Source organism: Melitaea cinxia, chromosome 20 (genome assembly GCF_905220565.1).
Source record: "Melitaea cinxia chromosome 20, ilMelCinx1.1, whole genome shotgun sequence".
Lineage (NCBI taxonomy): Eukaryota > Metazoa > Arthropoda > Insecta > Lepidoptera > Nymphalidae > Melitaea > Melitaea cinxia.
This window is the reverse complement of record NC_059413.1, coordinates 12,829,561-12,842,769: the sequence shown is the minus strand read 5'-3', so window position 1 is coordinate 12,842,769 and position 13,209 is coordinate 12,829,561. Positions and strand designations below refer to the sequence as shown.

Here is a 13,209-nt window from a genome sequence, read left to right as displayed (position 1 = left end):
ATCACGAAATAAATAAATAAATAAATGAGGATAATGTCTTTTGAATCTTTAGAAATTTCATATGGTACGTTTACTTTTTAACCGACTTCCAAAAAAGGAGGAGGTTCTCAATTCGGCTGTATTTTTTTTTTTTTTTTATGTATGTTACATCAGAACTTTTGACCGGGTAGACCGATTTCGACGAATTTTGTTTTAATCGAAAGGTGGTGTGTGCCAATTGGTCCCATTTAAATTTATTTGAGATCTAACAACTACTTTTCGAGTTATATCTAATAATGCGTTTTTACTTGACGCTTTTTTCGTCGACGTACGTTGTATTATACCGCATAACTTTCTACTGGATGTACCGATTTTGATCATTCTTTTTTTGTTGGAAAGGAGATATCCCTAGTTTGGTACCGTGATAAGGAAACCAGGATCTGATGATGGGATCCCAGAGAAATCGAGGGAAACTCTCGAAAATCCGTAATAACTTTTTACTGGGTGTACCGATTTTGATAATTTTTAATTTAATCGAAAGCTGATGTTTATCATGTGGTCACATATAAATTTTATCGAGATCTGATAACTACTTTTTGAGTAATCTTTGATAACGCGTAGTTACTTGACTATTTTTTCGTCGATCTACGTTGTATTACTCTTCGATGTAATTGAAGTCGGTTTTTTTTTCGTTTGCGAGCAAACACAATTATTATACTGACAGAACTTATCACGTTTTGATATATGACGTGTAAGATAAAAAAAACTTTTTTGAGGTGAATAAATGTATAAACATTTCCATACTCAACAGCCCCCAATAGAATGCGAATCCTGTGCCGGGCATTGCGAAAAATTCAAAGCACAACCAGAGACGCCCAAACCAGAATAGTTATCAGTATTGCCATTACAACCATTTTTATGTACCTAGGTTCCGAACCCGCGACAGCTAACGAAAAATTTGCTGTGATTATTGCGTCAATACTTCGTCATAATGTTTCATAATTTTATTTGTGTTAGTACGTAATAACGAACGTCATCTATTAGTCAGTCTTAAATTTTATTTATCCCATAGTTCACTGACTTCAAGAATGACGTAGGCTAATGTACATAAATGTTAAAATTTTTCATTAAATTATGGAATATACGCTTGTTTGAAAAAAAATATATGTTTATTTACTTATGTCTTGGCCTGTTTCAATAACTGCTGATAAAGATATCTCACACACACTTCAGCCTATCGCAGTTCGCGCCAAAAATGGCGTGAACTCATGTGTTTTGTCCATAGTCTCCACGCTGGGCAGGCGGCGGGTTGGTGACCGCAGGGCTGGCTTTGTCGTACCGAACAAGCTGCTGCCCGTCTTCGGCCCGAATTAGTTAAGATATTTTACGTATAACGGTAATTTATAGGTTATAATATATTTTTCATTTTCACTAGTACACTACTTTCATTTTCACTAGTAGTCACAAGTACTTTCTGCCGATAAAAGCGATCATTTATCATATCACAGTTTTCTGTTGCTATGGTAGTCAACCTAATGCTTGTATTTATTAGTCGACTGAAATACATATATTTTTAAATCAATAATATAAATAAACACATATTACCCAACACTGTAACAGTAGACAGGGTCAAGGCCAACTACGTCAATTAGTTCGTCAAAAATGTTTAAACTTACTAAAAATTCTTAGTATAAATAATACTAGTCATATAAAATTTACCTTTTTGCTTTCCAAATTTTACTCATATAATGCTTCACATCACATATATTTTACGCAACATTTTTTTCTTCAAGGTTTTGTCAAAAACGAATAAAATGTAATAAGCATTAAAAAATAAATAAAATAACGGAAATCAGTCTAAAATTAAAACGATTAAATATCACGTGACAGCTGTTCGCACTTTTCATGATGTAGTTATCACGATATATATGTAAACACAGAGTATACAAAAAGAATCCTTCAAAATAGAATCCATCAAGTGCGAGCAGTCAGCCAACGCTTACTATACATATTTACTCTTGGTATAATTTTCAGAGTACAATAACACTCGAGACGTATTTTGGTATTGAGTCTAGCTACAAACGAGTGCGTTGCTCTGAGGTCGGGACAACCTTAGACCGTAAGGGCGCGGTGGCAGTAACCGAGATTTAAAACTATGTACACAAATTATTATATCATAAGTTTTTTTGTTATTTAAAAATTATACAGTCAATTAAAATTATTTTCTGGATGTAGGCCTTGCCTTGGTTTGCGTCAAACATCCCGGTTTTCAGCTATCCTCATCCGGCCTCCACTAACGGGACGGAAGAAATCCCAAACTGCATTTGCTAACACGCCATTCACTTCAGAGGCCATTAGTCCTGCGACACAGGTGACCAGCCCACTGGCACTTCAACTTGCTAATTCTGAGGGCTATGTCAGTTACTTTGTTCTCTCGCGGATAGTTTCATTTCTTATCCTATCTGTATATTCCTGAGAGAAAGCCCAAGTATAGCCAGTTCTATTGCAGGTTGAGCGACTTTGAACTTGTGGACCAGTCCCTTTGTCAGTGTCAACGTCTCGGCACCATATGTCAACACAGGCAGGACGCATTGCTCTAAGACTTTTGTCTTCAAGCAATGCGGAATCTGCGAAGTGAAGACTCGACGAAGCCTGCCAAGTGCCGCCCAGCCCAACCGAATTCTCCTATTAGCTTCCTTCTCGAAGTTGTTACGAATCAATATAAATTATATTTAAGAACCTTTAAAGTTTTTCTAGACAAACGCTTCTTTTTTTTCTCTCATACAGTGTGAAACAGAGATGATAATACTGTGAGAGTGAGATAGAAAGGTGTCAACCGCCATGTTGACAATTTTTAAAGGGCTTTTGTAATTCATTATCTGATAGTCGTCTGTTATTCAATTAATTATTGACTGAATATTTAATTATTGACTAGCCCGTTGGCGCAGTTTGTAGTGACCCTGCTTTCTGCTCCGAGGGTTGTGGGTTCGATTCCCACCCCGAGTCTGGGTGTAATATAAATATTTATTTATATATTTATATATGTATTATTTATAAGTATGTTTATCGAAAAAAAAAATATGTAGCTATATACCAGTCGGCTGTTACCTATAACACAAGCATTAAGTTGCTTACTTTAGGAACAGACAACCGTGTGTGTATTGTGTAGATATTTATTTATTTATTTATTTATTATTCATTTAATTAAGGTCAAAAATTTCAAACCACGTAAATAATAATCAGGGAGAGAGCATCGAATAAGACAAGTCTACGATTCCATCCGAGTTGCGTCAATGAATCCAATTTAGCTTCTAATCAAAGATAAATAACGCTACAGGTTAACTTTTTGTGATAGCATAACATCTTTATAAGATCCTGAGACCAGAAGAGAAACAAAACAACAATTTCAGCTTTTTTGAAATATAAATAAATACATACCTTTTGATGGTTCATTAACTTCTACTCGTATGATATAATGGCTTCCAATTGTACCAACTATTTACTATTTCAAATAGCAAATAATTACGTGGTGATTATGTCCGAAATCTTTTATTTATGGTAAATCCAACAATGGGAACATTATATTATTAATATGCGCTGACTTTTTTGATTATCTTAACCTATTTAGTTTATGTTAGTCTACAAAAACTCGTCTTCATGTGTTAAAAAAGGATTATCGAAGCATAATAAAATGCAAATTGTAAATTATAATATTTTCAACTCGCTGTCAATACAGCCACACGATTACAAGTTAAAATACTTTTAAAGCTCGTAATTCATACAAAAGCGACCCTTGATATTAGTAAACGTTTAAAGGACTCTGTTAACTTTTTGCTAACAGAAACCTCGAGTACCCGATAACTCAATTGTTTTACTGTTTATTTCATACCTTTTTTAACTATTCTAAATTACAATAACATACTTTACTATATATTGTCCTTCACGTTTCCTCGTTTGAACAAAAAATTAGTCTTGCTTAGGTAAGAATTCTGAAAATTTCTGTTCGTTTAGTCGAAGTAGGTAAAAAGTGACGTAAGTTTACGGCACAAATTTACGGTTTACATTTCTATTTATGGTGACTAAATTATCGTTAATACACTTACGTCTACAGTAATGCTATAGTCTTGATATATATATATATATATATATATATATATATATATATATATATATCAAGACTATAGCATTACTGTATATTGTATACTGTATATATATATATATCAAGACTAATAATATATATATATATATAAATTACGCGTCACGTTGTTCGTCCGCGATGGATTCCTAAACTACTTAGCCGATTTCAATCAAATTTGCGCACAGTATGCAGTGTGATCAAACTTGAAAGATAGGCTATATTTCATTTCGATATATATAATTATTATATTCAAGAAAAAAAAAATAAGGCGGTACCAAGTTCGCCACGTCGGCTAGTAGTGTATATATTTATTAGTTACTAGCTGACTTTAGCACTAAAGTTTTATCGCGGACTGTATATGAACTTTCAATCTTTGATAACGCGATAACACAACGGTCACAGCACTGGCTTTATGGCTGTTGCGCTGGTGGTTGTGGGTTTGATCCCGCACATGGCAAACATTTGAATGGTCTGGTTGTCTGGGTGTTTGTATTTGTTTCCGGTGACTGTTGGGGGACACGGAAGAAAATTCTAGTACCGTTGAGTGTGAGGCGTTCTTTTTTGTACATTTCCTAATCAGCTTTTACTGTACCACGTCCTATACGCAAAGGTTGCCTAGAAGAGCTCGGTCTTCTAGCGGTAAGACCGTTACAAGATAACGACTTGGTACATCGTCATTCGTTGTTGCAAATATTATTTAAGTATTGTGCAATAAAGTTTATATTATAATTATTAATTAAATTTAAAAATATATTGATACTAGCTGTGTCACGCAGTTCCACTCACGTAGCTGCATAATATGAACCTATTTAGCTTGGTCTGCAGCCATCTAAATGCTAATATAATCCTTGCAATAGGTTCATATATACTAGCTGCACGGACAGACTTCGTTCTGTCAGTTTTTTTTTTATAAATTTTTTTTAGTAATAAAACCTTTCGTGGGCCTTAAGGAACATAAAAAAAAAAAAATGATTTCAGAGTGTTGATCGTTAAAAATAATTATACATAATGATTTTTGTATTTATTTCTTTAATTATAATGCTATTATAATTTATTTGCATTATTTACAACCGTACAATTGAAGAGTCTTGACAAGGCATATCGAATTACGTTTGTGTACCTTCGTGTATTTACATGTTACGTATATGATTCTTAGGTCATTTACACATTCAATATAAATAAAAGTTACAAAATATACAAAGGTGAGCAACATTACAAAAAAAAAGAAATAAGTACAAAGAGCGACCCGCTAAAGAGCAATCTTTTCCAGTTCTAGTTTTTTTTTCTAAAACGTTTTTGTCCACGTGTATTTTTCAAACGGCCACTAAATAATATAGGACCTTTCGGTAACTCCGTCAACGCTAGTACATCCACCAGCGCTCCCTGAACATTGTGCTATTATAAAAAAAAAAGTGAAGTCGACAAAATTTATCGCAGTGTGTCGAGTAACGCTCGCAAAGGTTGTGAGATCATGCGATAGTACTTACATTAACAAATTCAAACATCGGCGTCATTTGTACCATATATAATTTAAATCGTATTAAACAGGTATTATGTAGGAGTTTCAGCGTGAATTTCCGCCTACGTAGCTATCGGTTTTTTCTAGTAGTGCTTTATCGATGAGAAAATATAATTCTATCTGTACAAATATTATAAAGCTGAAGAGTTTGTTTATTTAAACGCGCTTATTTCAGGAACTGCTGGTTTGAATTGAAATTTATTTTTGTGTTGAATATTTTATTTACTAAAGAAGGCAATAGGCTATATAGCATCACGTTACGACCAATGGGAGCGGAGCATTCATAAGAAATGTTACGAAAACGGGAAAAAAATATTCTTTTTGAGAGATTTCGTTGTGTACGCTTCGCAACCAGTTAAATCTTTCCAAATACTAAGTATGAAGGAATCGATCGCCATTAAGTTTAAAAATTTTTTTAAAGTTAACTCATTATAACATTTTTTTATGGTAATCAACTTTGTTCTAAAATAATACACTATTTGCAAAGGTGGTTTTATAAACGTAATACAAATCCTTAGACAATTATGTTTGAACAAAACTGTCCTTGACATCATTAGATTTCAATGAGTATCTTAGAAGATATCATTGGTTTATAATAACTCTGCAATAATGCTTAATGACCACAAGAAATAAATAGGTGATTTTTTGGCAAACATTACATAATTTATCAAGTAACACATAGTGAGTTGACCAGCGGCAACATGACGGTCTAAGTGGCATTACAGTAGTATATGTAAGCTTATCTGTGTACCGCGTACCCACATTGTACTGTCGACGAATTAAAATAGGTCAGAATCGATACTTGAACGGATTCCTACGTATACTTTTTCATGTGTACTTCTGAACTAATGTGTTACATTGTATTTTATCAAACGAAAATTAAATTAATTAGGTTTTCTTTTTAATGCCCATGCCTTTTGATATTCATTCATGCATTATCGATTTTTCTTTATTAATACAGATCGACAGTCCTATGAATTTACACTTATTTGCTAGTTATCATATATGTACAGTTATTTCTTAGTTACCATATATGTGCACTTATGTTCTACTTACAATATACACTTAACTGAAAAATTAATTAGGTTAATACTATAGTATTATAGCAACCGATCCGGTGCAGTGGTGCGTGTAGGCACTGATAGTTTACGGGTGCAATTCCCGCTCGGGATGTACAAATATTTCTTTCTGGTTTGGATTTCTGTCCTCGTGGTTGTGTTCACGTTTAAGCTGTCGCTCCCGATTGTTATCATAAATATCTGATAGCGATCTTTACTCATAGTAGGGAATGCATCCGCCAACTCGCAGTGGAGCAGCGTGGTCGATTAAGGTCCAATCCTTCTCTGACATGGAGAAATAGGCCTATGCCCAGCAGTGGGATATTAAAATACTATAGTCTGTCTTTCACGATATTTTCGGTAAATGAGAAATGGATTTAAAGTCTGCTATAACCGAATCTCTCCTTTATTATTATACTAGCAACCCGCCCCGGCTTCGCACGGTTGCAAAAACTATCAGTGTTCCTCAACTAATATATTATGCATGTATTATACATATAAACCTACCTCTGGAATCACTTTTTTTACTAGAGAAAACCCGCATTAAAATCCGTTGCATAGTTTTAAAGACCTAATAAGCATACAGACAGCGTGAAGCGACTTTCTTTTATACTATGTAATGATAAATCATAGATATATAATTATATTCAAATCGTTAAGCTTAGAAGAAAACCTTAATGTTTACATTATCTTCAATCTTCAGAAGAAATTCAGCATTTAATAGAAATTTACTATAATCTCGATTCACCGATTGCTGATAAAGCTATCTAACGTATAACGGTATTCAATGGATAAAACTTTGACATTACTTACTCATCCTCAAATACCCATTTCTACTAACAAATGTAAATCATAATATAATTATAAAAACAGCTGAATTCTTCAAGTTGACGTTGACGTTTTAAATAATTTTAAATTGCCACTTAAAATGCCAATTACAATTAATAAGTACCACCGATTTCAAAACGTAAATATTACTAAATAAAAAAAAATCCAATAAAACGCAAACTTCAAACAAATCTTTAAAATTTTGTAACTATATAACTTTCTGAAATACAAATTTTATACGTCCTCCATTGAGAACCAATACGTCTATCATTTATATAAGCTTGTTCGGATAATAAAAAAAAAAAAAAAACTACATATTCTAAGACAACAACAATTACAAAATTGAATAATGTATTACATTGTAGCCAATGTCATTTAACCGAATGTGATGAACTGTCGCCTGTATCTGTATAGCGATAGCCGCGGCACCCAACTAGTATCATTCGAGAGTAAAGACGGAACCTATCGAGAGTGCATAGCTTATCTGCGGTGTGACCAAAGTGGGTCGGATCGATATATACGCAGTGATTCCAACGTTTTTTATTACCGTTTACGTGTCCCCGCTGATATACGGAACCATTGCAAAATTTTTGGACTCCTTGTCAATGGAAACTTATTAAATAAAATGTCCGACAGTTGACTTCGTCTTGTGAACAGTAGTAGGTAAACATTTAGATTTTAGCAAGGTTGATTCGTGTGGCTGTCACAACAAATAATAAGCACAAATCAAAGCTAAAAATTAAAGGGTTCACGATCACGATCGATTCAGCCTGCTACATCCCACTGCTGGGCATAGGCCTCATTCTCCACGTAGAAAAGGGCTCAGAGCTTCCTTAAAAAATATTCGTTATTTTGTAATATATTTTACAGCAGGACAATAATAATCTTGTGCGCGAATACGACTCACTTGAAATACTTCAGGAATCCGCAAATAATAACCATGTCCGACTTAAAAAATAAGAAAGAATTCCAATAGTATTTTTGAAGTGATTTTTAATAAATGTTTTTACACCTAGGTATATTATGTAAGATAATTTTGAAGTCTGGGTGGTTGATAACATTATCTACCCCTGATACAGGATTCTTATTATATTAGAAATCATTGAGTGTGAATCGTTTAATATGTTTATATTATCACAATGCAAACAACAATAATATAAAAATAAACGAATTTACTTAAGACCACACGACTGAAGTAAAACTTACTTATATCTCCCCCTCAACTTCCGTTCGCCTCGCCCGATTACACTTTTCGTAACGCTCTCGTCACGCATTCACCAGCTTAATCACCAAGTCAAGCGTGCGTAAAGAAGTTTTACTTAAATAATACAGTCCAGAGATAAAATCGACTTATTTTTTTGATTGGGGATTTCCCCATTTTGATTTCACCGCTTGATTCAACACATCATAGATATGGCTATATTTTTAAAACAACACATTATTGATATTGTAACAGTGTTTCCAAAACAAGATCGACTTTAGGTAATAAACGGGGATTTCCCAAACTTACAATACGACTACTTTAGCCAATACAAATCCATATTACGTACAATGTACTTTTTGATTATAATTCTTGTCATTATGTTAATGAGTCAATTTAACTTTTTAGGTATAAAAATATGATAAGGTCACTAATTGTATTTCTACTGATAATAATTAATATAATTTTTATGCAACACTCTTATAAATGAAATTTAAATAATGGTAAACCAATCACTTACATTGAAATTTAATATTATAAAAGGGATTTTTTTTTGTTTTTTTTTTTCGTTATTTATTCTAAAACACAACTTTACATATCTTAAACTATCATAAAGCTATGTGATCCTGATACAGCGTGAAGAAATTGCCAAATATATAACCGATATTATTAGCAATAAAAATCAACGCGGACAGAACCGCAAAGAATATCTAGTTAAACACACACATACAGAAATTATGTAGCACAAATACACACGCTAGTTAAACCTTGTATATATTGTACAGATGATAACAGTTATATAATATCAAATCTGTACCTACTCGGCGGTCCTAGCAGCGAGGCGGATTAGTCCTCATATCCTCTCTAACAACGATGGATTTACCTATATATTCAACTGTTACTATATAAACGTATACGATATATAATGGTTAGGTACGAATTCCTATATAGTACTTTTATATTATTATATTTTGTTCTCTTAATCCTACCAAACTTTTCTCTCCTAAGATGAAAAGTCCGCCCTTTGCAATCCTTTTTTTTGTTATTTATTAAATATTTTTTGTGCATAATATAAGAGTATTATTATTGTCTTCTACGAGAAGGGAAACGGCTTACTTCATAAAGGTGAAGGATTAGAACTATTAATTGGTTTTATACAAGTATCTGGCTACAAGTGCCTGGCATTATATAGTATTTTACAATAATTAATTGACTGATGCGCTAGCGGTCGGGACTTCGAACCCCGCCCGTGACAAATATTTGTATAGGTTAGGCTATAAAGATGTTTTTCGCTGTCTGGAAGTTAGTGATTGTATTGTACGGTAAATTCTACTGGAGGTGGTCGAGTATGGAAGGATTATACATTCCATATTTATATGCATCTGAACACAGGTGTTTAATTGTTTTACGATAGATTTCATTGACAATTCAGCACGATATAGCCTTAAACATATTTTGAATTAGAAAATTTAGCGGTATGTCCAGGATTAAAAGCTACGTTTGATTCAAAGTAACAGAGCGAGAAAAATTTAATTTTACAATTTGAATATTAACCTGCTAAACCTTTTAACTAATATATACGCGATGTCCAGTGTGCACATGGGTAGTGATAAATTCTTTGTGTCTCTCTTATCGTATAAATGATAAGGTACAAAACAATGTACCTACAAGGATCGGTATTATGAGAATTATCAAAATATAAAGACGAATATCCCATACAAAAGATATAAAGCTGACGAGGTTATTTGGTTGAACGCGTTTATCTCGGGAACAGTTGATTCAAATTGAAAAAAATCTTCTAGTGTTTGATAGAGCATTTATTAGGCTTTATAACATCACGCTACTACCTATAGGAGCTGAACTTCAATAAAAAAAATAAACGGGGAAAGTTAATTGGACAGTATAACATATGGGACAACCTGACAATCTCTATGCGAACGAAGTCGGGGGGCAATCGATAGTTATTTCTTTATATGTATATGATATACAGTGATGTGAGTCAGAGATAATTCGCACGGCACTGAGTCGCCTGCTACCGGTGTCGATGCTTTTATATCATGACCGATTAAGGAAGGTTTCATGAAGGTCACTTGTTGAGGACTGACGGCGGGCTTACGAGCTCGCATTTACGTGTTCCTCTTCAAGTAATATAGTTAATATCGATTACTAGCTGACCCTGCAAACGTTTCTTTGCCATATATGTTATTAACCCGCTTAACCCCCCCCCCCCCCCTTATAACTTAGGGGTATGAAAAATAGACGTTGGCCGATTCTTAGACCTACCCGATATGCCCACAAAATTTTATTAAAATCGGTCGAGCCATTTCGGAGGAGTTCAATGTTTAACACCATGACACGAGAATTTTATATATTAGAAAGATATAAAGCAGCATGGTGGTGGATTAAGCTCGAATCCTTCTCTTACATAGAAAAAAAGGCGTATGCCCAGCAGTGGCATGTTACAAGCTGAATCAATATAGAATCAAAAATAAAAGTTTTTGTTGAATCATGTTTAGATTAAGGTTAAATATAGAAATTTAACCTAAATTCTATAATACGCTAGAACGAAAAATTAGAGATCAACAATTATTTTTGTATGTATCGCTACTGACTGCTGTCATACTAATGAGAGTATTACCTATGACAAAAGAAGACTATGATTAATGTGACAGTCAGTTTAGCTGAAAATCTGTCTTATAGCCTGTTTTAACAGTTGCCGTGATGATTACTGATAGGTTTTCTTAGTAACGGCAAGGGGCAAAACATGCCATTTGGGCATTTTTACCTAATCCAATAAAACTATAAAATACAAATTTTAAGAAAAATCTGCCTAATAAAGAGGAACTCGATGACAAAAAAGAAAAAAAAAACATACATGACCTTTAATGCGTTGGATACCGCTTTATATCAGCAACTGGCGAAAGAGACCACCAGTATGAAATTCGAAAGAGTCATTGCGCAACTGACGGTAATTCTTTGAAACTCCCCCCCTGAAACTAACTGACCTCTGAACTAGTTCAATAGCTAAGGAGGGTACTGACCTCAAACTGAGCGCTGAAGGTCTTGAAGACCCCCTCCCAAAGACACCCCGACTGCGTGAGGACCTGCACAATGTCTCCTACGTGTGACGTCGCAGCGTGCATAAAATGCGCGTTATTATAGACGCCCTCTGCTACCACTCGGCCGCGGGGCGATCTGTAAACATTTAAATATTATTATTTATATACATTAGTCCTAGCAACAGACTCTAGCGGTCGCAATGCAAGCCTATAAATTGAAAGATAACTAACGAAAAATAATATATTTCACCAAAAGATATACTGGGCCCAATTCCAACCGAATTTTTTGAGACGGGGCACTGCAAATATATAAATCGCTTGAAAGTTTGGAGCAGCCCAACTAAGGAAGTACGACACAGCCTTATGGAAGATTACAGTCAAATAATACTATCCTCGAGTAATGCCGTGTTCCTGTGGTGACTAAATTACCCAGAGCTCTTGGGGAGAGTCGGGGGTAGTAATGTCAACCTTAAGCTTTCAATTTTCTGACGTTATAAGCATCCATGACTAGAGTTCGATTGCCATCATGTTCATGCAGATCGTAAGCCCTACTGTTAAAAAAATGGAGAGAACGTCGAGATTCGTGTATGCGTTGTTTCTAAACATTCGACTCAGGACTTCATACTTAAATTATGATGCGTTATTTTAAAAAATATATTTTTAGGATTGGTTTATTTCATAGTAATCTAAGTTTCTTGTTTACATCAATTGTAAATCTTTTAAACAGTCATAATACAGAATCAGTAAGACGGCACCAAAAACTAGTGACAAAAATATAGAAAACGTCAAAAAACTATCTTCAACGAAAAGTACAGTGAACCAGATAAGTAAGGAAACGTTATACAAAAGTAGGTCGCGTTCGTCGCTCGTGTCATTATATTTCTTAACACCTTATCTGTTAAACATAAATCTGGTGCTGAATGTACTGTAACCAGATAATAAATAAATAATAAGTATACTTGTACTGTGTGGCTACAGTACTAAATAATATAGCCACCCCCTCTCTTCTCGTGCGTGTCGTAAGAGGCGACTAAGGGATAACACAGTTCCGCTACTTCCTTAGAACTTAAAAAGCCGACCGGTGGCGGGATAACCATCCAACTGCTGGCTTTGAAATACACAGGCCGAAGACGGGCAGCAGCGTCTTCGGTGCGATAAAGCCAGTACTGCGGTCACCAACCCGCCTGCCCAGCGTGGTGACTATGGGCAAAACACATGAGTTCACGTTATTTTTGGCGTAAACTTGTGGAGGCCTATGTCCAGCAGTGGACTGTATAGTCTGTAATGATGAAGTATACTTATGATACATTTTTTGTACAAATATTTTTTTGGTCTGAATGTCATTATTATTGATCTTCTTTGCCATGCCTTACACGTGAAGCTGTTAAATATTTATCCCAATTTTTAAAAACAGCAGCTGTTACTTT

At 34.3% G+C, this 13,209-nt stretch overlaps 1 protein-coding gene across 1 annotated transcript in view; it reads right to left on the bottom strand.

The window, feature by feature from the left end:
• Positions 1-13,209, bottom strand: part of LOC123663288 (ataxin-2-like protein) — a 47,503-nt gene that overhangs the window by 21,775 nt on the left and 12,519 nt on the right. Inside the window, exon 2 of the mRNA XM_045597977.1 lies at positions 11,765-11,918. Coding sequence (XP_045453933.1) covers positions 11,765-11,918 — 154 coding nt within the window. The remainder of the gene's footprint in view (positions 1-11,764; positions 11,919-13,209) is intronic.